This window comes from Pieris brassicae, chromosome 6, assembly GCF_905147105.1.
Source record: "Pieris brassicae chromosome 6, ilPieBrab1.1, whole genome shotgun sequence".
NCBI classification, from domain to species: domain Eukaryota; kingdom Metazoa; phylum Arthropoda; class Insecta; order Lepidoptera; family Pieridae; genus Pieris; species Pieris brassicae.
Genome location: NC_059670.1, coordinates 1702799 through 1730196, shown reverse-complemented (window position 1 = coordinate 1730196; position 27398 = coordinate 1702799). Strand labels below are relative to the sequence as shown.

Here is a 27398-nt window from a genome sequence, read left to right as displayed (position 1 = left end):
AAGCTGCTAAAATGAGTAAAAACTGCGCAGCTAGCCCGCAATAAACTCGACTCGGCATCATGAATACGAACTTTCTAAGAAATTCATTCTTCTGTTTGCAAATTGGGATTGACATGTAGACTGTTGTTGGCATGACTAATAAGTAGGAATCATGGAAGTCAAAGACAAAGTTAAAGTCAAAAATCGTTTATTCATATAGGTAACACAATGTACAATTCTGAACCTCAATAAAAAAGATATATACATTAAATGCTTCTAATTTTACATTTACTGCCAGTTCTCAAATCAAGGGCGTAGAACGGAAGAGAAGAACTGGCAATAAACTCTCCGCCACTCTTTTTAATCGCCAAGTTTTTTTTGTATTACACAACGTTTGTAAGGAGCTGCAACCATCACGCCATGTTCCACATGACATCAGCAGGAGGCATGGTGAAGTAGGCACTTACATTCTCATGGGAACAACACCCAAGTACATAGTCAAAAATACCTAACATCACCGCATACACGAACTCAAGTACAACAAGTTACCCCAAGTGACTGATTAGCTATAAGTTTTATTCTCTCTCCATTTATCGACAACTCTCTATACCGACATAAAATGCACAGTCCTCTCAGTATATGTGAAATTCCTACTGAAGCCATACAATCATTACAATGACGTATGTCTCCACTGTGCCCTAAATATCTACTGATTATCTAATGATATTTGTGATAATTGCAAAACGAGACCTTGAGTCCGATCCGGGTCATTATTAATTGGACAATTAAGGTCATTATAGCTTTATCAATATAGTTTTCTCTCATCACATTTTTATAAGGAGGACAATCGGGTACTTAGGAAAATATGTTATAGAAAGGTTATACATGTGTGAAACTAACTAGCACCTGGACGGCGCTAACCAGATCCATGCAACTTCTTCACAATCGAGTACATAACTCACGAAAGAACTTTGCCGCGAAGTTGATATTTGAAACATCTCCTAAATATTTACCAATATTGCACCCAGCGGATTCTTATATTTTTCTATAATAGTACATTAAAAAGGCAGTTTTAAATATATCGAATAATACTGTATTATTTTTTACAGGGATCAATAAAATATGTATGACACGTGCTCTTAATATAATAATACTTAAACGCTATCATCAAACACACTTTGTGTTAAATTGAATAGTTAATGTCTTATCAAGTTCTAATATGTCTTGATAAAAGATATACTTCATATACATAATAATCCTGATAAAGACCAATAAAATCATTAAGATTTTATAAATGATAATTTCTTTATTCAGTTGTTTATTTCTGTTGAGTCGTATATAGATTTAAATTATAATGAAGTAATAAATTTAATTGTACGCAACAGAGCAGACAAAATTTAGGTAAGTTATTTTGATTAAAGATTAATTCAAATTAATAATAATACCTTCAGTTCTTAGAACCGCGATGACTATTGTTTCGGCTGCAGCCAGAGTTTAAGCCCGGATAACAGTGACCTGGATGAATTTCCGCCCATATTCTTAATGATACGTTAACTGTGACCTGCCTGACAAACGTCATACGCTACCGCCTACTAGATTGATTCACGTGATCTCTACGTAGGTCACCTATCCATTTCATACAAAAAATCAAGACAAGTTATGAATTGGTTACTACGATGTTTGATGGTATAGGAAGCCCCTGAATATCAAATACGACATGTGATATTAGAACAGCTTAATATTTTATATAGATATACAAAAGTTAGAAAAAATCTCAAAGAGAAAATTTTTCTCAAAGAAAAACTATTTTGCATCGGGGCTCGAACACACTTTTTTCCATAGGATTTTCCTCAAACTAAAACTATAATTTTGTTAAGAAAATAGATTACTGTATTGCATATATTACCACTGTTCTCTTGCAAGTCTCAAAATTCAGTACCAGAAATTAAAATATGAATCAATAAATATATATATATATATATTTATTGATTCATATATATATATCTTTATAGTGTATTTGTCCTGAAATTCCGTTCTATACCCAATCAGACCCACCCAAATTTCTTTGGTAAATTTTTAGTTTAAAAGTATGGACCACTCTTTTGATACTAATACTGTATAATACTATGTTTCAGCATGATTAACTTTCCACAGCTGGTTTTAATACCAGCTATCTTAGCAGTAGTAAAAAGTGATTTTCCCTTCGATGTGGAATCTGCTGCATTCTCTAGTTCTGCAAGTGAAGAAGCTTATAGACTCCCGGAGGATTTGGATCCAGTTAGTTTCAATGTAGAAATAACTCCTTACTTTGAAGACGAAGGAAATAATGAAGCTTTCACATTTAATGGTTATGTGGAAATCATTGTAAAAGTGAGTAAATGACGATCTATGATGATGATTCAACTGCTTGGGGAAAAGTATGAATTTTTGATAAAAATCAACCTATGACGAACCTATGAAAGTATGACGAAGCCGACTTAATCATTAGATGTATGTAGTATTATCTTTGGTTAACATAGCTTTTACACATTGATAGAAAACAATTTTTTAACCGGGTTAAAACTATTTGTATTGTTATAAACTTAAAATTATTTTACATAATTTTAAATTCAAATTTTATCTGTATTTATTTCGGATGTGGTATCGACTAAATGTTGACGGGTTTTTGCAGAAATGACTCACGGTGTCCTCTATTTTCCCGGATTGATAATTATAAGTTTATAATAATACAAATAGCTTTAATCCGGTTAAAAAAATGTTTTCTTTCAATTAGGTATACGACTTATAAAATACATCAAATAAAAAATGAAAAAAAAGTATAACGAAAGGAACATTCACCTGATGAATGGTGAAACGAATGGTGTGAGAGGCGAAGAACAGCTGACCAGCTTGGTCATAAACAAGACTACCTCATTAGTAGATTATAAGATATTGACATTTTCAAAGCAATAATAATAATTTTAGGACTAGTATGTTTTTAAAGTCAAGGCGTTTTTACTTTTAGACCATAAGTTTTGACAGCAATTATAGTTACTTATTATAATGACATTTGCATGCCTACTTATTTATATGGCTGATGTTGCGGTGTTTTTTTTTATAATTAATCAATCTGAATATACCACTTTCTTTGCAAATAAACGATATATTATTATTATAAGGTAAATTAATTTATTCTTTTGAAATTTAAGGCACTTACGAGTACTTCAACTTTAGTGCTACACGAAAACGTTAGAGAAATACGCGGAGTTACCGTTTTCGATAATGCTGGGTCAGTCGTTCCCTTGGAGCCCTCAAACCCCTTTGTGAGAGAACGGCAATATCATTTCCTAAAGCTTAATCTTCAAGAAGGATTAACATTAAATATAAATGAGACCTATCGGATTGCTATACGTTACTTAGGTAACATAAACGAGACACCACTCTCACGTGGAGTTTTTAGAGGAAGTTACATTGGAAGCGACGGAAAAACACAGTGAGTTTATATCATAGAGTTAATTATCATTAATATATATCATCGATACATCGGAGATGTAAATGATGTATCAATAACTCGAAGCGGTCGTAAATAAAAATTGTTTCTTTGAAATATGGGCTTTTCTAAGTTGGATTTACTGTTTCTATTTTATTGATCCAAATGAAGATGTTTAATAGAATAGTATTTATTTCTTATTCAAATTAAAATATCATATATTCATGTAGTAGCATAATTTACACTTCTAGTCCCTTTGCAATATAGACTAAGGTAGTTGATAATTCAGTATTTGTCTTGTAGTCTCACTAAAGTGCGTAACATTTTTAACGGTATAAAATATTTTTATTAATTATTAACAAACTAAATTTTTCAGCTATTACGCCGCAAGTCATTTGCAGCCAACAAACTCAAGACAGGCTTTCCCTAGCTTCGATGAACCTGGATTTAAATCAATTTTCAACATTATCATTAACAGACCTATAAATTTTACGCAAACGTATGCAAACATGCCTCTTCTGCGCCAGGAAGTGTATGTATATATATATATATGACAATTTTATAATATTTATGTTAAAAAACATCAATAGCATTAGAAAATAATCTTTGGGGTGTCAGTATGTTTAGCTTTAACGTAAGAAATTATCATTCATCATCTAGTTGAATAAGGACAAGTTAATGGATTAAAAAAGTGTTTAGATTCACTAATTTAATATTTATATTACGTATTACGGTTTTCAGAAATGGCAACCGTGTGAAAGAAATATTTCAACCAACGCCTAGAATGTCTGCATATTTAGTCACTTTTCATATCAGTGAAGAGTTTACCGTCATAGCAGATAACAATAACAATACAAGACCTTACCGCATCCTCGCAAGGCCAAACGCAGCAGGTCAAGGAGCCTATGCTTTAGAAGTGGGACCTCCACTTACGCAATGGTTTTCAGACTATTTGGGAATCGAATATTATTCTATGGATGCTAATCTTAAAAACGACCAAATCGCTGTCCCAGATTGGGCTTCTGGAGCGACTGAGAACTGGGGATTGGTTTCATACAGGTACATACGAAAAGTCCCAAGACCGTGTTACGTGATGCACAAACACATATATGTCTATGTTATGTTATTTATTTTAACAAAAGTAACTGATTTAATGCCTAAATTACTTTTTTAAAGGCTGAGGCTTTCAACCCTGAGGTCTTAGGTTCGATCCCCGGCTGTGCACGAATGGATTTTGTTTCTATGTGCGCATTTAATATTCAAATATGAAGGAAAACATCGTAAGGAAACCGGCTTGCCTTAGACCCAAAAAGTTGTGCGTCAGGCACAGAAGGCTGATCACCTTCTTGCCTATTCAATTAACAAATGATCATGATAGATACAGAAATCTGAGTCCCAGACCTAAAAAGGTCGTAGCGCCATAGATTTTTTATTTTAATAAGTTCAATCTGATGTCGAATGATGTAGAATCATATTTTTTTCAAAAACTTATGCAAGTTTTTGTAGTATTTTTTATATTATATTAAAATATTGAAATTCATTATATTTTCTTACAATCTTAGCTTACACATTTTACAAATGTTGTTACTCATGTTTTTACGTAGCTCTGCCAAATCTCAAGCTGTGACAGTTGTTAAGCTTCGTGAGCAATTCAAATGTTATGTACGTACGTAAACGTTGTAATACTATTGTACATTGATTACAGAGAAGTAAGACTTTTATACGAGGAAGGTGAAACAAACGCGTTAGACAAAATGTACATTGGAACTATAACTGCTCACGAGCTTGCTCATAAGTGGTTTGGCAATTTAATAACCTGTAGATGGTGGGACAATGTCTGGATAAACGAAGGATTTGCCAGTTACTTTGAATATTTTGCTATGCATGAGGTAAGTATATTTTTTTAAATCGCCTAAAAACAAATTGCCGCTTTACCAGTCTTTGCCACAGTTTTCTACGTGTGATTTTATACGATTTTTGATTGCACATAATTTAATATTGAAATGTTTAATTGAAGGTAGACCCATCATTGGAGATAGCTGACCAATTCAATATATTATCATTGCAAAGTGCACTATCATCGGACTCCTCTGTAAATACCAGGGCATTGGAGCACGCAGTTAACACACCGACACAAGTTACTGGACATTTTAGTGGAATCAGTTACACAAAAGGAGCTGCACTACTAGTTATGTTGAAGCATTTGATGGGAGAAAGTACATTTAAAAAGGCCTTGAATTATTTTTTAGTAGAGAAGTGAGGATTTTTTAACTATTTTTTTAAATTTAAAAATAATCACTATTTTGAGTGAGTCTAAGTGCGGAAAATGAGTCCATACAATACCAAATCACTATTTTCAAATATTTATGCATTAAATACATTTGCGGGTAAACTGGGAAATCCCGAAGCTTAAGTACCCGCAAATTGAACTCACAACGAGTTGAGAACTCAAACGTTGAGAATTTTCATAGCGCTCTCTTCAGTTTCTCTCTTGAAAGATAATAATAATATTTTTTATTGTTTAGATCCTATGAACATGCGTATCCCGTAGATCTCTACTCAAACTTCGCCAGAGCCGTCGCAGAAGACCAAACTCTTTCAAGTACTGTGAACATCGCTGACTTTTTCCGATACTGGGTAGAAGAACGCGGATACCCCGTTATCAATGTTAATGTCAATATGGCATCCGGCCTTATTAAAATTTCACAGGTATTATTTGTTTAGTTTACTTTAATTTAGAGACGCTCCCATGCAAGTTCTTCACTAGATTTTTTTTAGTTAACTTAAGTTAAGTACTAATTTAAGTTCTTGAACCAGCTGAAATTATAACAATTTTACAAACATTTTAAATAATATCCAACTTTAAAACGATGAGTTGAGATAATTTTAAACAAGAACTGGAAAAAATGCAGCCTAGCCCTTAGTTGGACTTAACCAATTTTAAATATTTTAAACAAGAAGTGAGAACCTACACTTTAGCGAATATAAAAAACCTGAAGTTAGAAATGGAAACGTTTTTTCTGTTACTTTAAATCCTATACCATTTTATTTGACATCAGAATCTCAGTCAAATTTTGATCATGCTTATTGTGAGGCAGGCAAAATGTTGGATCAGTAAATAAATCTACAAATATGTCTGAACTTATTAGCTAAATACGTTTTATAACATCATTTGAATATAATTTTTACAAATGTTAATTATTAATTATTTTAGGAACGTTTCTTCATCAGCCCTTCAGCCCAGCAAACTAAGCAAATCTGGCCTATCCCACTTACATACACATCAGGACATAATCCGAACTTTGAGACGCTTACTATCACACATGTCATGCAAGGCGAGGAATACGAAATTCAAAATACACCTGGACATAATTGGGTGATATTTAATCTACAGCAAAAAGGTATGTTAGAAAATTAAATATACCAGAACGGTACTCATGAATTTAATGTCTACTTAGTGATGTTTAGTTTGAATTAAATCATATTCTAAATAATATCCTGGGACGTATCATAATGTAAAAAAATGACACGTGAACCTCCGTCGGCTTTGTACTTCGATTACAAAAAGAATTAACAAAATAAATTGTGCAAGACATTTTTCCATACCACAAGCAACACTAAACAACAGCTAGAATTTCAAATCTAATAAAAGGAATTGTAGCTACTCGTTTATGCATGACGTGATTTTGGGTCTAAGGGTCGATTTTACAATAACACACGATTGCTGCCGCTTGCGTACGAGCAAATATTACTTATACATAAAGAATAATCTAATATTGTACGGACAGTAAATTGACTCGTTCAAGGCGTTTGACTTATTTATCAAGTTATTAATTGTGGACGATTGAAAGCAACTCCTCCTTACCTATAATTATAGGAAATGTATAATTAGTTGCAATGTCGGAACGCAAAATTATTGAAATTTGTGTAATTATTTTTTTAGGAATATATAGAGTAAATTACGACACACACACATGGGAAATGATTGCTGACGCTCTTCAAAAGAATCACACGCAGATACATCATTTAAATCGAGCTCAGGTTATTATGATATATTAAAATATATTTCATCATCATGTACATACGGCCATATTTATATCATAATACTAACGCGTTTCCGGGCCGTATAGTGAAACTATCTGGGGTTGCTGATCATGAAACAATCAGATTATTAAAATGATGTGTAAGAGAATATTTTTCAAGAGTTTCTTGACAAATATAAAAATGAGGTGTAATTAATATATTACTGCATAAACACTAACGATTTAATATGATAACTTGCATTGGTTATATGCGCAACACCGAAAACTGTGAGAATATTTTTTAATTAAAAAAACATTTTCGGTTGTAATTGCCATATAAGTTGATGACTAATTTGAGGTGTCATATGTGTTTGTGCATATATTATTATCTAAATTAAACTGATTTTATGTCACTAATTAACTGATATGATAATAAGAATTGCATTGAATTGCCCTTTTTCAGATTGTCGATGACGTGTTTGCTTTGATGAGATCGGAAAAAATATCTTTTAATCTAGGTTTCCGAGTACTAGATTTTCTAAAGAAAGATACCAGCTATTACTCTTGGTATCCAGCGATAACTGGATTCTCCTGGATTAGAAACCGATTCTTGCATATGCCAAGCACATTACAGGAGTTCGATGTTAGTATTTCTATACTATCTCCACTTACAATTTTTTAATAAACCACCCCGACCGCGTGGCAATGGACGCGATTATCTTAAAACCTACTGATAAACATTTCAACCATAGTTGGTGTGGTTTTTCATATTTGTGTATTATTTTTAGAATTAAATAAATCTACTTAAATAATTTTTTTAGAATTAAATCATTTGTTTCGGAGCTAAAACTCATAATCAACAGTCATCTCTAAACTGCTACTGTCGAAGAACTATCAGGATTTATCTAGATTAAAAAAAATTCCAACATTCTGAAGTCTCCATTTTGTAAAACAAATGTGTTTTGTGATTTACTTACAGATTATACTGCAAGAATTCTTGCGAAATGTCATAGCGGATTTAGGGTACGATGTTGAAATAGGAGAGCCTTTGACAAGGACATTGAATCGCTTCTTCGTCCTTCAGTTTGCTTGTAGCATCGGCCATAACGGCTGCATCAACAACGCTGTGTTGAAGTTCAATGCTTTTAAAAATAACAATAACAAGTAAGTGAACATATATATTTCAAGTTGTGTTGAAGATCGTACGAGTCATGGCTATGCCCTTTTTTCACTTACATTTATCACTGGGTTTTACGATGAAGGAAAACGGCATGCTTACTTGCCTACCAAGTCGCTAATGCTTTTTGTAACAAATTAAATAAATATCTATCTTTATTTTATGTAATAGAAGGCAAACGGGCAGGAGGCACACCTGATGTTAAGTGATACTCCCGCCCATGGACACTCACAATGCCAGAAGGCTCGCGAGTACGTTACCGGCCTATCAGGAATGTGTACTTAAAAGAATCACTGCGTAGGAAATATAATAAGACAGAATTTGTCGTTTCCATAAAACCTAGAACAGTATTATCCAAGTGGCTTCAGCATGCGACTCTCATCCCTGAGGTCGTAGGTTGAAGCCCCGATTTGGACCAATGGACTTTCATATTATTTATTTAACATATGCTCGAAAGGTGAAGGAAAGGAAGGAAGGAAAACATCCTGAGAAAACCGGCTTGCTTTAGACCCAAAAAGTCGACGGCGTGTGTCAGGCGCATAAGGTTGATCTTGCCTATTAGATAAACAAATGATCACGAAACAGATACATAAATCTGTATCGCCAGACCTAAAAAGGTTGTAGCGCCATCGATTTTGTTTTTATAAACTTGGTCATATGAATTGAATTTTTCATATATCATCATCGACAAAAACAGAAGTTAATTTTTGAATCGTGAAGTTTTTATGAATATATTCGCGTAAAGTCTGATATCTTAATAACACGTTAAGTCTACATTTTACTTTATTGCTAGTACTCGAATAACATTAAATAGAAATTCGTTGTCATCATTAATTTTATACGTATTTATTTTATTTTATCAGCCTCAGTTTGACAGTCATTTAATCATTCAAGCAAGTGCAAGGTTAAACAAGAACTCTACGATACTTCATTGTTGATACAAACGTCTATAAGACATTATGCGATTATCGTTAATGAATATTTATATAAATAACATCCTGATAGGCGTGGCCTATTTCCTTTAATGTCTTTATTCCTTTTACTTGATTACCACTTATCAAAAATTGTGTGTTCTCACGCAATCCTACTTACTAGAAATATTTCAAGGATTTTTCCTATTTTCAAATAGGACAATTTATTCAATATCCTCTATATATTAATATTGAGTGGCGTTGTAACCCTGTTGTGTTTAACGTGTTTTGTGCTTGACACAAGTCGTTAATTTGAATGGTGGATATTTACTTGCTCCGTACGAGCTAGTGCAAAATGTGCACATAGAAACTACACTTACCTGCAAGCGGAATTCAGACCTTAATATTAAGAGTCTCACGCTTAAACCATTATACTGACATATGCTATGCTATATGTTATAGTATATAGTACATACACTACTCAAAATATAAAGAATACTTTCTGTTACTCCACACATACTGGTTTATGGTAAAAATACCTTTTACTGCATGTTACTATGAATAAAGTACATTATAATTGTGTTTAGTGAGTGGTTACTTTAGATTAGGATCCATTTATGATCCCAGTACACTGTTGCACACCGACCTATGCCAAATGAGCACAGGTATGTAGGTTTGCGTGTTAATCGTGCTGTATAATTAATTGCGTTTTGGAGGCTGATGTAAAAGGATTTCGGGAGATATAAAAATGTTATACATTCGTGTTATTATTATTATTTGTGGTGGTTATTATTATTTTATGTAGTGTAATTTTATTAATCAGGAGGCACGATAAAACCAACTTGATTCGGTGTATATGTCTTACGAATATATACATTTTACCATTGTTTATTTATTAAAGTTTACCACATCATGCATAATACTAAATCTGTATATGGTACTAACTCTTTTAAATAAAATGTATAAGTTAAGATCAATGTTACAAAAAAATACAATTAAAATATATTCAAGTTAAAATAAAAATACTAGAAATTTTTGTTAAGGACCAAAAACAGCGGATTAGTTTGCCATTTCCCCGTTAGCACATTTTCGTTCTTTGATTATTTCACTGTTTTTTTATTATTAAAAATACATGATTAATAACATATTTTCAGAGTGAATCCTAATATTAGAAGACACGTCTTCTGCCAAGGTCTCCTCAATGGCAACTACAGTGATTGGCAGTTCATGTACCAGAGACGGCTTAATTCAAACAACCAGGCGGATGAGACAGCCATGCTGAGAGCTCTTGGTTGTACAACTGATAGTCAGGCTGCGCAAGAGTACGTATTACGCGAAGAATAAAATCTACACGTAATATAATAATTGCTGCGGAGATAACAAATATTTGAAAGGCACACAATGAAAAATTTTATTTTTTTAATTATTTCACAATATTTTATATGATTGTGAAATAAAAATTTAGATTACACAATAATATAAAACTCTTGTGAAATAATTTAAAAATACTATGTTATTTTTGCTTCCGGATTTTGTGTATACGAGTGTTTTTTTTCAATTAAAGTCAAAATCTACTGGTCCAATTTCAAAATAGATTTTACAATTAAAATAACACTGGAGTAAATGAAAAAATAAATGCATTTCGGGGACATATATTTTTTTAATTCATTAATTAAATGAGACTAATTAATTGTCAAACGACGCTCTAAGGCAATGTTTAGTAGGTCCTAGAGACAGAGTCCTAGAGATTAGAAAAATATATCTGTCATGCTATAATCATTAGAATTTTAATTATGTGAAAAAAAATGTATTTTCCATTGCCATACGAACCTTACAGTCTATGTAATTGGACAAAATATTCAAAGGTATCTGCAGATGGTTCTCAGCTCAAACGTGAAGGCACAAGACAGTTTGAATGCTCTGTCATTCCTCTATATGGGCAATAGAGCAAACGCGAGAACGGCTCTAGAGTTTTTGAAACCAAGAGTGGAAGAGTTTAGAAAAAAGTAAGTTTAATATTTGATTTAATTTGTGTTACGTGCAAAAACGAAATATCTCAACAAGTACGACTTTTGTCTTATTTGGTATATTGTTGCAACTTTTTAGGATTTCATATGTCGAGTATCTCCGCCTCAGCGCGTGTCCTCTTTTCCTCTCGCTGCGCCTTGAGGTTTGCTCCTGCAGCTGTGAGGCGATGTATTCTCGCTCATAGCCGTTATTTTTCACCTCTTTACCACAAGTCGCCATTTTATATAGCGATAAATAATTCTGTGGTAAATCAAAGAACGTATATTTTTTACTTACGTAACTTCAATGATGATGTGGTTTAAGACATTTTCCTTTGAAATTTTAATGTGGGGTGGGTGAAACATGCTGAGTTTCTTGTCCGTTCTCCTCCGAAAAAAGCCTTCAGGTAGTTTTGCGAACGAATGGCGTAGTCTTACTCTTTCACGAACTTTGTAAACGTTTTTGACATTTATAAGCATACGCATCTAAACTGAATAAACGTATTTGGATTAGATTTGATTTTATAATAATACTACCAAAATTATATGTATTTCAATTCATTTATATGGAAAAAAACGTTTGCCGTAGTTATTTTAAAAGTAAATGATTAATTGTGTCAGTAGACGATGAATGCTGATAACGGGAAGTAATAGTTTTGCCTATAAGGAAATTTAGTTTTATGGAGTATATTTCATTTCCAGGGTTGTTCTGCCGGCCTGGTTTAATAATGTACTTAGTAATCTGGCGAGTTATCTAGATGAAGCAGGTCTTAACGATGTAAGTATAGTATTACGTTATCTTGAAGATAGCACGTTATTAATACAATCAATAAAACCGAAGTGCGTGTTATGTATAGCTTTTTTTATAACACACAGTTTGCATTTTCAGAAACAAAAATTATCTGAGTAAAACTCGACTCATTAAACCCCAAGACTCGCAAATTTCTTTCCAAGACTTGTAAAACATAATTTTTCAGGGCCAATGCTGATATTATTAAAATATTATTTATAACATTATAGATTTTAGATAGATAATAACATTGAAAATAAATTTATTATTTTTATCCAGTGTTATAAGGAACAAACTATTGTTCCAGTCAGCGTTATTTTAAATTCTATAAAAAATTTGTAAAGAATTTGAACTAATAATATTATTTTCTGTGAACGTTCATAAACTAATATTATGTTTCAACTGCTCTTATTGGAAAATCATTTTTTTTAGATGGAGTCTTGGTTGCGAGCCAATCAGGCAACGATTCCAGGTGCTTCAACAGGATTGAGCGCGATAGCTTCTGCTAGAAGTAGCATGGATTGGGGAACGCAGAAGGCTTCTTCGATCCTCAGAGCCGCTAGAGGATCAGCTATTATTGTTGCTCCGACATCAATGTTATTTTTATTAACAGCTTTATTATTATTAAAATAAATTACATAAAAATATTTATTTAAAAATAAAAACAGTTTAAAGGCATAATCAGAATTTTTGATTTATTAATTATTTTAATGAAAATATATTAATGTGTTTTATTACCGATAATCGCAGATTTAGTTAAATCTTGGAACTTACAGAAAATATTTTTTTTTAATATTCACGTCATCAAAGTCATAACAGTAGATTAATAACAGTATAATAAGCTTGTGACAGTTGATATTTTTTTAATTAAAAATAGAATAATTGTAATTAAACATTAATTATCCAATGATCTTGAGAATTCAAAATTCACCTTCAAAGTAAATAACCGTGAAGAGGCACTTATTCCTTTAACGCGATAGAAGTTGTTGTGTATTTTGCAATTTTTTTTTAATAGGTATTCATACTCCGGTATAAATATGCCTTTAAATTATCACAATCAATTAAGTTCAATTGAGATATAGCAAACATATTATGCAAAGCAAACTAAATTTAATTTATAAGAAATTATATTCAGTAGATTACGCATTTGTGTTACTAAAAAATTAAACAAGTTCAAAGCGAATAATACTTTTATCTTATGGTAAGTTATTAGATATTGTTTAAACTAAATAGTAGTTTTAATTTCGATGAGCATACGTCAATATACAATTTATATAATATATTTGGAAGTAAAATCTACAGTAAACAATAAATAATCAAGATACTTGACATGTACTATCAACGACAATTGATAAGGTATCCAAGATGAACATTATCTTTAACGTTTGAGACAGCACAGTTTCAATATTTAACTGTCGATGAAGACACGGCGGTAAGATTTTCTAAATTTAACTACTTTAAGTTTCTGAAAATAATAGCCCAGTGATTAAACCCGAGTTCATTGGTTCGATTCTTGGAATTGCAAGTTTATCATGGCGTTTGTACTTGTATAATAAATTACAAAAATAATATTTTAATATCATCATCCTTCAAGACCAATTCTAGAAAGGCATACAGCGCACTTGCGAGCCTTCTGCCCGTTTGTCCTCTGCTATATATATTTTTTTCTACAATATGTTTCTGTGTTTTACATGAATTAAAATCAAGCTAATACAATAGCTATAGTTTATAAGTATTATTATGTTGGCGTAATTGTCTACAATACTAGAAGCTTAAACTAAGGTAATGTTCATTAACAGTCTTAGTGTTCTACGATGTTATATAATTTTTTTATTAAATCTCTTTTTATTTCTATATTGATTCCACACAAATAGTAGACCATACCCAGTTTGTTAGAGTTTATCACTATACAAATATGTTGAAACCAATGGTTTCTGGTGCATAACTTTTTACTTATGCTTTATACTTTTAGTAATAACTATTTAACACTATGTGTAAATTTTCAGAAATGATTTGTCAAATGTTGATATTGACTCTATGTAGCCTGCTATTTGCGGTTGCTAGAAGTGATACAAATTATCGTCTTAATACAAGCATTGTACCATTATCTTACTCTATTGCTATAACTCCGTACTTTGATACGGGTGACGATAAAGCCTTTACATTTGATGGAGAAGTTGTCATAAAATTCAGAACAGAATCTAATATTAACAGGATAAAAATTCATTCAGTAGAATTGAATTTTAATGCATCTGATATTAATATAAGCAGCGGCTCTGTATTAGTTAAATTAAATGAAGCGAATCCATTAGAATTTGACAAAAAATATGATTTTGCTTACATCAATTTGGAATCAGAACTTATTGCTGGATATGAGTATGAATTAAGTATCGATTACAATGGTCCAATAAGAAAAGATCTTAAAGGATTTTATATGAATCATTATTATCAAGGTGGAGTAAAAAAGTAAGTACCTCTAACTCTACATATACTCTTATATTTAATTCCGTAGAATTCTGACACCTATCATTTTTTGACATGTCAAAGATTTCAAAACTTTTTCGCCGGGCATATTTTTCCATTTTATTAAGTGCTATGAAAAGTACGGCGAGTGGTAATTACGTCCCTTTTCATCAAAAACAGTAAAAAACGCACAGGTACAGCTAACATTACATTTTTTTAAAGGTTTACTAAAGCTGAAATAATTAGGCAGTGATTCCATCTAAAGAATAATATAAAGCTATTAAAGTTAATTCGATATATTGTTTGTGTTATTTTTAGATTTTTGTAGGTAAAAATAAAAAATACGTAGGATTTTATTTCTTATTGCCCTCAATTGGGTCAAATTTATCCCTTTTTCGGCTGAGAATGTCACGTACGAAATGTCAGAATTCTACAGAATGAAACATAAGATTTTAGAATACCTATCTATTTCAGTTTCCAAATAAATTTCAAAATCCGATAAAAATAAGAAAATGCCATATGGTTAATGATAAGTTATTTTTTTATCTATCTGATATGTATTTAGGATGAAGAACAATCCTAAAGTACATAAGAATGATTACAAAGAAACAATAATATTAATTTATATTTGTAGATGGCTAGGAGCAACTCAATTTGAATCAACAGATGCACGAAGAGCGTTTCCGTGTTTTGATGAGCCTGGATTGAAAGCAATATTCACACTTATAATAGACAGACCGGAAAGCTTTAAACCAAGTTTGACCAACACTAAAATACAGAGTACTGTACCACTGTAAGATATAACAAATTTATTTCTATTATATGTTAATTTTGATCAAAAATAATGAAACGTTGTTATTATTATAGGGCAAATGGCTATGTGAGAGAAATATTTTACCCGACACCTAGAATGTCTACTTACCTGGTAGCATTTCTTATATCAGAATTTGAAAGTGTAACGACTATTAAAAATGGAGACAATGAGTTCGGCGTATACACTCGACCAGAAGCAATTAATCAAACAGAATACGCCGTTGATTTCGGGCAAAGAATTGTAGACGCTCTCGGTGATTACTTTGGGATCGATTACTACTCTGTGGACAGTAATTTAAAATTGGACCACGTTGCTCTTGTAGATTTTCAATCTGGAGCTATGGAAAATTGGGGACTTGTGAAATACAGGTAAGTGAATATAATCTCTCTTTTCAATCGACAGCTCATGGTCAGCAATGAAGCACCTGGAGAGGACTATCTGTTTCCACCGATTTATGTCCAGGGCCTCTTTAATGACAGTGTATAGTTTGAAGGGCGATAAGTCTTTTACTTGATTGGTCCATCTGGTTAGTGACCGGCCACCACCGACAACCACGATCATATTCTTCAAGTTCTCATCGCCACTAGACATATGTATAGCATTGGTGCGCTTGTGTGTGTGAATATAATGAAACTAATTACAGAAATAGCACTGATAATATTTTTGTGTGTTTGTAGAGAGTCTCTATTGTTATACGTTCCGGAAGATTCAAGCCCGTACTACAAATATAGAGTGGCACAAATTGTTGCACATGAAACTACGCATATGTGGTTTGGAAATCTAGTCACTTGTCATTGGTGGAGTAACACATGGCTTAATGAGGGATTTGCTAATTACTTTCAAGATTACATGACTTCTTTAGTAAGTACAACAAAATGAATAAATGTAAATTATGTAGGATTATCAAAGACATACATGTATTCAGTAGATATTATACTAAGATGTAAGATAAAAGTTAACGGCAGTTTAATACTATAATATTAGCTGCTGTTAATATCTTTTACTTAACCTCTCTTTATAGTTGCTATATACCAATATGTGGATGATTTTGCATTGCTATATCATAGAAACTGTTCGCTATTCCAATTTTTCTTCCATAAATAATTCCTCAATTTTCATTATTTTCATTAAGAATAAATTTAAAAAAAAATTCTCACTTGGATCCAGCCGTTTTCGAGATTTGCGCCTAGAAATATATTTTGCGATTCATATTTATTTATATTGATAGATTATCTCGATATTTGGCGTGAACGGTCTGCGTGATAGTGATAATTAAAATGATTGTCGTCTTGTTTAGTTAATTTTCCTTTGAATTTAATAATTACGCTTTAAAAGGAAATAAAACCACCATCACATTTTTGCTAATTTGTGTTATTAACTCACATTTTATAGGATATAATAACAATTTACATGATATAAAAACAATGTAAAATAACTCTCGCTTACTGTGTAACAAAAAAGATTATTTAATATATTATGATTGAATTAAGAAGACTAATAAAATGACAAAAAATAACACAAAATATATTTTTTACTCGTATAAAATTAAACAAAGATCTACTAAGGAAAAAATATAATTATTTCTTAAAAGCCAATTTTTTACTTTATTTATAATTATTATCAGGAATATTTTACGACATTTCAAAGTCAACGAGATAATTAATGATCTTAATAGTCATAAATAATAATAATCAATGGCACTACAACCTTTTTTAGGTCTAGGCCTCAGGTTTCTGTATCTGTTTCATGATCGTTTGTAAATTGAATAGGCAAGTAGGTGATCAGCCCTCTGTGCTTGACACACACCGTCGACTTTTTGGGTCTAAGGTAAGCCGGATTCCTCACGATGTTTTCCTTCACCGTTAGAGCTAATGTTAAATGCGCACATAGAAAATTCATTGGTGCACAACCAGGGATCGAACTTACGACCTCAGGGATGAGAGTCGCTGAAGCAACTACGCCAACACTGCTCTTAATAGTCATTACTTACTAAATTATCGAGCCTTGTAGAACCTCAATTTCGTAACATAATATCAAATTATGGATACATTTTAGATTGAGCCAAACGTCGGAGCCGCTGACCAACTGGTTATAGGCTCCGTATATGCGGCTTACGATGCTGATGAAAAATCAGATGCTGTTCCGATATCCAATAATAACGTGAATTCACCTGAAGAAATCAGCAGCCATTTTGGTACGATTACATACCAAAAAGCTGGCTCTGTAATTCGCATGATTCATCACTTTATGGGTAATGATGCGTTTAAGTTTGGACTTCATACATATTTAGATTCCAAGTAAGTCTTACTTTAAAATTCTTTAATTTACTATACTTTATTATATTTGATACTAGCGGATGACAGACGTTGTCCTGTCTTTACAATGACTATTTATTAAAAATTGGTATAATTAACTAAAAATATTTTATGATATACAAAATTCTTCTGGATATCTAACTGGCCATGTGAAAAACATGGATTTTCTAGATTAATGCCACAAACAATTAGCGACTGTAATTGTTTTAAATGTATTTTATCAATATTATAACTCCGATCGAAGCATTACTTTTAATGATTACTTAATATGCTGATTAGGTATTCTGAAATTTCCCGCGAAAATTACTGCGCTATTTTTCACATTCATAAGAATCTTCTCCTGACTATAACAAACACAACAAAAAACGAAATAGCGAAATCAGTCCAGCCGTTCATGCGTGCCGCGACCAAGGGAAATAGGGGTTCATTTTTATATATATATATATAGATTATTTAATATAATATATAATATACAACACTTTAGTTATACTAAAGTGTTGTATCTTGATATTTAAATAAATAAATAATATTTTAAAATCTCTCTTTTCAATTAAAATTACAAACTTTCAGTCAATTGCAACCCAGTTACCCAGAAAATTTATACGCTGGTTTAGAAGAAGGAGTTGCTACTTTCAACTCGCTGTCTAGATATCCAGGATTTGATTTAACTTCTGTTATGAGTTCTTGGATATCTCAAGCCGGACACCCTGTATTACACGTTGAAGTTGACCATGCTAATTCATTAGTAAAACTTAAACAGGTTGGCCTTTTCGTCTTAGCCTGTTATAAATTTACATTATGTACAAATATTTCTATACAAGAAAATTTATATACAGACGCATTTAGCATATAAACTTCGTTTAAAAAAATAACAATTTGGATTCTTATCGCTTTGGGCAATCTTCAAAACATTGGATTATCTTATTCACACTTAACCTAACTTACTCCAGCATAATGTATTGGTGGGATTTTAAATTATTAGAAGTAGATTTTTAATTTATCCGTTGCAAAAATACAAACTTTCTTCCTTATAAAATTAGTATAATGATAATAGTATTATGATTTAATGGACAATACGTTACAGAAACGGTTTTACATTGACCCTACTAAATCTTCGGATGAGCTATACAAAATCCCAATCACATACACAACAAGCAATGCTCCTAACTTTGAAAATACAAAACCGAGCTTTATCATGGATGGTGAAACCTATGATCTTTCGGTAAATCTTACAGAAGACACTTGGATTGTTTTTAATGTTCAAGAAACAGGTGACTTTTTTAAATGTCTTAAGTTATTTTTGATGCATATTCCCGCTAAACGGTATTCTTATTTAACTATATCTTTAAAACAAAAATATAAAAATGCATATTGTATGTTCAAAAGTTGGTTAGGGACTCAAATTTTTAAATAAATAAGATTTAGTTTTATTCTAGCCATATTCTTACAGGTTTTTACAGAGTATCGTATGATGTTCACACTTGGCAATTAATATTCAAGGCACTGAAAAGCACTAAAAGGGAAGAAATTCACTATTTAAACAGAGCTAAGGTAATATTTAAACGATGAAATTGCTTCAATATTTAGTTAAAATCGCCTTTTTTCGAACATTCTCGCGCAGAATTCAAACAGTAAATTTATACATTTTTGATATTCCATGTCTGAAATTATTAGAAACTGAAAGTATAAATAATCTCTAAAACAGAATAAATTATTCAATGTTTCAAGTTCTAAAATATATTTTTATATAAGTCCTACATTAAGGTATTGTAAATTTAAATTCTGATGATTGACGTTTAAATAAATCGCGCCTAGTAAAAATTGCGGAGCAAAGTGGCACAAGAGTTTTTTTAAATTTTCATTCAGTTTTCCATCTTGAATCCTGCCGAATACACACTGAAAGCTGAATTGTATAATTAATCAATAAAAACGCGTTTTATATACAATTTTCACGGGGATGAATTCGCGGCACTAACTATTACGTGTAAATAAATATACTTAAAAGTTGTGGCTACAATCGGTACGTTTACCAATATAAAATGTCAATCGTAATTAAATAATGATATATTGAATGTTAAGAATGAAATAGTGAGTCATTAACTCTTATAAGAAATTCTATCAAAAACATTATTTATAACCTGAGGAGTATTTGTAATATAAAGTGACTAACATAAAAATACTTGCAGATTATAAACGATTTGTTCGCATTTCTTTTCACCGATGAAATTAAATTTGCTATGCTTTACGAGGGACTAGAGTTTTTACACGAAGAAAAAAGTTATCCCGTATGGTACGCCGCTGTTCGTGGTTTAAAGAAATTAAGGAATATGTACATTGGAAGCGAAACATTATCCTTAATTGATGTAAGTATTTTGTGTATGCTGCTTAAAAGAGAAATTATTGTAAGCAAATGTATAGTAATTAATTCAATCCGTATCTTTTCAAATATATATCATTTGCATCATGTTGCAGATAAGATTTTTCAGGCGTTTATAGAATGAAAAGTGAAAGACCTATAGCCAGTTACATTTTATTAATATCAAATAATGATAATAAATGTCTTAGTCCAAACTAAATGAACACACAATTTTATCAATTTTGTAACTGAGGTGTGAAAGTATAAAATATTAATGTAATATTTTCTTTTAGGCATATTCTCTCAAATTGATTGATAGTGCAATCAATAATCTAGGCTATGAAGTAAATCCTATGGATGATTATGACACGCTAAGAAATAGAATGCAAATCCTCGACTTGGCTTGTCAGCTGGGCCATCAGGGTTGTATCGATAACGCTGCAGCGAAGTACAAAGAACTGAAGGAAAATGGAAAAGAGTAAGATTTTCACAATTGCACAAACTAAGCACGCCCGAAAATTGTATGTTACTTGTTTGATGTAAGTGCAGTGTTGGCCTAGTGGCTTCAGCATTCGACACTCATCCCTGAGGTCGTATTTTCGATCCCCGGCTGTGCACCAATTGATTTTCTTTCTATGTGCGCATTTAACATTAGCTCGAACGGTGAAGGAAATCATCGTGGAGAAACCGGCTTGTCTTAGACTTAGAAAAAAGGCGACGGCGTGCGTCAGGCTGACAGAAGGCTAATCGCCAACGTGCCTATTCTAGTTACAAAAGTTCATGAAACAGATACAGAATTTGTAGCCCAGACCTAAAAAGGTTGTAGCGCCATTGATTTATTCTGTTTGATGTAAGACTATATTCCTTCATACAATCTATCAGTTTAATTGGACTTCGTTGCCTATATTCGTCTCTCTCTTTCAAATTTTATGTGTTATTGAAAGAAGACAGGTGAGTTCTTTGCTAAAATAAGACTGATGCATTTTTATGAATTAAATAGATAAACCTAGTAATGGCATTCGCAAGAACAAGTATTTATATATAAAAAAAGAACAGTTAGATTGGTCAGCGACAGACACGTCCAGTCTCTCACTGATGATTCCGAAAAATTCTACTTCATCTTCTAGCGCCACTTTATTGTTAAAGATTGGCTGTTAACAACTTAATTTGCCGAGTATCTTGCGCTAGTCTAAAATGTTGCTTGGCGGATGTGATACCGGTCCACTCCCGTAACCACAACTTCTTCCTTCTTATGCCCATCTCTTGCCTTGAATTTTACCCATCATTATAAGCTCCAAATCGTATCTATATCTTAGAAAGTACGCATTACTTAAAGGATTAGTAGCTAATGCACATATCGTAAACTGAAACAATAAATGTTTCTGATAAACAAGGTAACATATAACTATTTTAGAATGGAGTGTAAACTTACGCTGTTCTAAATTATCGTCTTCTTAATTTCAGTTCCACTTATAACAGCCATATCACCAAGTGCTTGAAACAAATTTTTGTTGAGTATGGCTTTTTGAAATATTCTTATCACCATGAAGCTTTATATTAATGTCTTGTTGCAGAATATCACCAAGCTTACGTTCGGTCTCCTACTGTACTGGATTACGGTTTGGAGATGGGAAAGACTACGACTTCTTATGGAGTCGGATGGCGTCTACAAATGTCGCGAATGAAGCACGAGCCATTGGAGAAATATTGGGATGTACAACAGACGAAGAGAAGTTAAAAAGGTGCGTACCAAAGTAAATTAAAATAAATAGACGAACTTTAATTATCTTTGGTCTATATGTGCTCTGTGACTGGGAAGTTTTTACGACAATCCGAATACCAATTTTCTAAAGTAAACAACATTTTTTACGTAATTTATTCAATAACTAGAATTATGCAACAAACAAAAATCAGTAGAAATAGTAAAATAGTAACAATACTTTTAATTAATGAAAGAAGTCAAAATAAGGAAGTTTTACCTGTTTGTATGTGATAATGTTGGAGTTGAATTATCTAAGTATAGTTAAATTTTTGTTTTGACAAATTTCTCTTAAATTAAAAGTAATCCTTTTTATTCAGATATATCCCAACTGACGGTTCAAGTTTAATGAAAACGCTTGAGTTTATGAGACATGGTCAATGGCTAAAAATATTAATTAATTATTACTGCTTTAAACAGTAATCCTTTTTATTCAGATATATCCCAACTGACGGTTCAAGTTTAATGAAAACGCTTGAGTTTATGAGACATGGTCAATGGCTAAAAATATTAATTAATTATTACTGCTTTAAACAGTAATCCTTTTTATTCAGATATATCCCAACTGACGGTTCAAGTTTAATGAAAACGCTTGAGTTTATGAGACATGGTCAATGGCTAAAAATATTAATTAATTAATACTGCTTTAAACAGTAATCCTTTTTATTCAGATATATTCCAACTGACGGTTCAAGTTTAATGAAAACGCTTGAGTTTATGAGACATGTTCAATGGCTAAAAATATTAATTAATTATTACTGCTTTAAACAGTAATCCTTTTTATTCAGATATATCCCAACTGACGGTTCAAGTTTACTCAAAACGCTTGAGTTTATGAGACATGTTCAATGGCTAAAAATATTAATTAATTAATACTGCTTTAAACAGTAATCCTTTTTATTCAGATATATCCCAACTGACGATTCAAGTTTAATCAAAACGCTTGAGTTTATGAGACATGGTCAATGGCTAAAAATATCAATTAATTTATACTGGTTTCAACAAGTCAATATTAGAGTATTGTAGTGAGAGGTTTTTTGTTGCAGTTTCCTAGTATCGACGCAAGAGGAAAACAGTCCAATACTAACTCAAGATCTGACTGTACCCCTAAGCAGTGTTCTAGCTAATCACAGCCATGTTTCCCTCGTAATTGAAGAACTGGACAAGAACTTAGCACTATGGAAATCAATGTATGTATTTTCTCCTCTCGGCAACTTTGATGTGAAACAAATGAACATCGCATTATAATTCAATACATGAAGAGTGTTCAGGGCAGTTATTCGGATTAATATCTGCAGATAACTTTCATCAATGGACGTCTTGGCAGAATAGGAAATTTCACCACTACGTCCGTCGTTCCACAACTGAACGTTTTCAAGGCAGTTTGTGCCGCGCACCACCACTATGTGTAATCAGTTATCCACTAAAGTATTTTCGAACTAATTCTTCTTAGAGCCCTTCAAGAAGAAAGCGTACTAATTACCGAAAGGCCGGCAACGCACTCGCGATACCTCTGGTATTGAGAGCGTCCATCATTTATTACTTAACATCAGATGAGTCCCCTGCTCGTTAGCCCACTGTTCTGTAAAAAATGAAAGGGTTCTAAAGACATTTTTTTTTTCTTCAGTTATCCATCTTTCGATGGTGTTCTGTCGTCAATCGCCTCGGCTCTACATACACAAAACGAATTTGATACTGTAAGTATAAGTAAATTTAATTTTTTTTGTAAATTTGGAAACTGAGTCATATCTTTTGTGATTTAAAGCAAATAATATACAAACTTAGAGAACAACGAACTCCAATTTGCGTAATAATTTACCAGAAGTGATCCATATGTATACCATAAAGTGCCCTGAAGTAGTCAAAGAAGATTCTTGCGAGAGCATAAGTAGGTATATATAATAAACACTGATTACGCATTTGCCTCACGTGAGTTTGGATGTTTTGACATATACTGTTCGAGTGAGAATCTTAATCCCTTCGACACCCTCTTAGCTGTAAGCTCATGGTATATAGTACCGTTTAGATGAGAATTACGTTAGAGAACCGCTCTACTATGTTTGATAACACGCCACGGTTTTTTTCTAAGTCCATAATTGGCACAGGTAGTATAATATAGTTAATATAGACAGATACCTATATGAAGTTGATATCATCGTTTTTAAGACACAAAAATTCTCGACGATGTCTCTCTATAAAGAAAAATACCTGAGTAACTTTCATTAGTGCGAATGAAAATACATTCTGTTTGTCGTAACCCTTCATTATGTGTTTGTTTGTTTGGTCATTTAGGTCACAACGAGTAATTAGCAGAAAGGTTAATAAGGGGAAGTGACTCGGCAAATATTTATGATACTCTAACACTTTATTGAGTAGATTTGTAAAGGATTTTTTTTTTGTATATTCAAATGTAGAGTAATGTGGATGTTAATAAAATTTATATATTTCGTGATAAATCTATCTACATTATTTACAATCGTATGCGGTGAAATCAATAAATTTTATTCAACTTAATAAACAAGGTTTAGAGCTTTGTTTAGTCAATTTTAAATTAGTCGAAAAAAATTTTTTTTTGTCTATTTTCTATTATTATTTCATTTCGCGAATAAGCGATATTTAAAATAATAGACAATCGTATCGTTATCGTTTTACAAGATTTCTGTGATCCTGACCTAGAATACAAAACTATTGAGATATGATGATTCATATAATATCATTTGGCACTAAGCCAATATCCCAAAATAAATTGTAATACTTAAATCACTTATATATTAATCACTTTCGTTGTGAAAATTCGTAATGATTCCAAAATAGTTATTATTGTTTGAAATGTTACCATATGTAACATTTTTGTGGCTGCTTAAGGCCCTATTCCAGCACGAATTGCTGTATCAGTGTCTCGGGTTGGACTGCGGTACGCAGTGGAGAGTTGGAACTCAGAAGCGCCTTTTACTTATTGTTATTACGGGCCAGCTGTAATAACAATAAGTTATACAAAACATTAAATTAATGTAATTTTATCATTTTTTTCTGAAATGGATTACTTGGCTTACGATAAAATGTATCGTGGAAATTTCAAAATCATGTTCTATATACATTTTCGTCATAAAATGAATTCAAAGTGTCAAAAATTGGCTATGTTTGGATTTTTTTTCTATCGAGCGACGTCATTTAAATCGTGTGTAAATCTTTCAAAATCGATACATACACTACTCAACTCCACCATATATTTTTTTCATTCGCCTTACTTTAAGAATGGAAAAAAATGAAAAGAAACAATGGGCTTTTTTGGAGTTTGGCAACGGTCCTTTTCCCTTTGCCTTTGGCCCTTAAATGACAATATTCTCGTAATATATTAACATTTTTGTACTACTTTACTGAAAGATAATTTTCCCTAACTTCGAACCTAGGTAGCCTGTGTATATTCGTCACCTTAGCAGTTATTATTTCTTGCAGATTTTTGTTTATTTATTTAATGTTTGACCTATCCTAGCATTGCATATTTGAGGCATATGTTATGTTTGTACTCAAACATTTTGACATTCACTATTGAAAACATATTTCAATCGATCGCAGTTTTTGAGTTTATTCGTTACAAATATAGAAATCGTGCCTTTTTTCAAGTATAAGTAGAGATATAGATAAAAAAAAATACAGAAAAATTTTAGATTTCCATATAACATTTTAACGGAAACAATTTTGTGTTTAAATATTAAATTGCCAATGATTTGTACTATTTTTGAGTACACGAACGTATCGTGAAAGAAAACATCGGGAATTTGGTAAAATACACTTTTTTAAGTGTTTACTGAAAATAATCTTAATATCAATAATTAGACGATTCTTTTACACTTCAGAAGAAATGTTATTATTAAAGAAACCCCTCCTTAAAAGTGAAATTATTTATAAAGTAATGCAACACATCTCGAAATAGCCATTGAAATTGTGCCAATTCTGTTGACACTGAAGTTGCGTTCAATGGCAAAACAATTAAACGAAATTAATCATGTATGGTTCATAATGACGTAGTTGTTAAAATAGCAAGGTTAAAAAGAAATTAGCACAGATGCTTTTCATCAATAATAGGACTAATAAGTTGTAATAACTTCCTCAACCATTCAATTAAAAATAATAAACGTGATCGGAAAACAAATTTATCACCCTAATTTGTGAGCTTGTCATCTTAATAAGGCGGGCCCTTTTTATATCTGCGTATTTAATATTTGAAAAAAAATTGTCATTGAATTTCATAAAAAAATACTTTAAATAAAACTTTTTGTCAAATTGTGATAAATAGAGTATTTTGTTTAAAGGCACAATTATGCTGATATATTTATATGAATAAGGCGTAAGTGTCTATCGTGAATAAAATAAAAATATATTTGCCTTTTCTAAAATTTTGGCTATATTATAGTGTAAAGTTTACAAGATGAATTGAAAATAACCGTGTTAACTGACTCCTCAGGAGGAGGAAAATATTATTTAATTTTATTTGTACCTATAACTTTTCATAATAAATGAGGATTAGGCAGTATCGATGTGCTAACCTAAAGAACGAACATAATCGATTAATCGATAAATCGAATAAACAATTGTTAAAATGAATCAGTTGCATGATACAATAAAAAAATACTAAATGTAAAATAGTAATTTTCCTTCGATTTTTAAAAATATTTAAAAGTATTTTCTATCTCTATCATATATTCTTACTAATATTTTATTAAAGGTAGGTAAAAACTTTACCTAAGTAAGCTACATTACCTAAGCACCTACCTACGCACTCTACTTGATCTTTCTTTCAGTTCGATTCCTGGCTTTCTTCCTGTGAGGAATGTGGCGAGGAAGCCGTGTCAAAAGCGAAAAATTCTTTGGCAGCAGCAAAAGCGGTAACTTCATGGGCTGACAACCATAATTTAGATATCCTGGCCACCTTAAAGGGCAGCGCTCGTATTGTTACTTCCTCTATGTTCATGATTCTATCTGGAATACTTTGGGCAGTTTGTGCCTTGTAAATTTCATGTTGTTAATATTATTTAAAAAAATCAATTAATATAGGTAATTTATTGCAGACAACTGTAATTTGATAATGTATTAAATAGAATTTAGGATAGAAAATGTAAATAAAATGCGAATGAGATCCCTTTCCACTATGATATTTATTTATAAATATATTTTAATTGATTTTGCTGTTTCTGTGTTTAAAGTAATAAATTATGGACTTGTGATTATTTAAAAAAAAATGTTTTCTATATTCCCCGACTACGTAACTTACGTAACTGACATTGGTAACCCGGATGATTAAACACTACTACCTTTTAACATCCTACATGTTTTTTT

The 27398-nt window shown here is 31.7% G+C and overlaps 2 protein-coding genes across 2 annotated transcripts; both read left to right on the top strand.

The window, feature by feature from the left end:
- Positions 1-1245: 1245 nt before the first annotated feature.
- LOC123710965 (membrane alanyl aminopeptidase-like) lies at positions 1246-13026 on the top strand. Its single transcript, XM_045663308.1, has 16 exons — positions 1246-1380; positions 2115-2349; positions 3168-3451; positions 3825-3980; positions 4190-4507; positions 5154-5337; positions 5466-5704; positions 5974-6157; positions 6663-6849; positions 7392-7489; positions 7934-8113; positions 8450-8634; positions 10713-10880; positions 11424-11564; positions 12267-12342; positions 12787-13026. Exons 2-16 carry the CDS (start codon positions 2116-2118, stop codon positions 12985-12987), a joined length of 2835 nt encoding a protein of 944 aa, XP_045519264.1. The 5' UTR covers positions 1246-1380; position 2115; the 3' UTR covers positions 12988-13026.
- A 730-nt stretch (positions 13027-13756) lies between these two features.
- Positions 13757-27352, top strand: LOC123710966 (membrane alanyl aminopeptidase-like). Its single transcript, XM_045663309.1, has 15 exons — positions 13757-13786; positions 14361-14820; positions 15452-15610; positions 15685-15999; positions 16309-16492; positions 17687-17928; positions 18517-18706; positions 19031-19217; positions 19397-19497; positions 20133-20309; positions 20596-20780; positions 21877-22044; positions 23108-23251; positions 23689-23758; positions 26864-27352. The coding sequence occupies exons 2-15, from the start codon at positions 14363-14365 to the stop codon at positions 27071-27073; spliced, it is 2790 nt and encodes a 929-aa protein (XP_045519265.1). The 5' UTR covers positions 13757-13786; positions 14361-14362; the 3' UTR covers positions 27074-27352.
- The last annotated feature ends 46 nt before the right edge of the window (positions 27353-27398 follow it).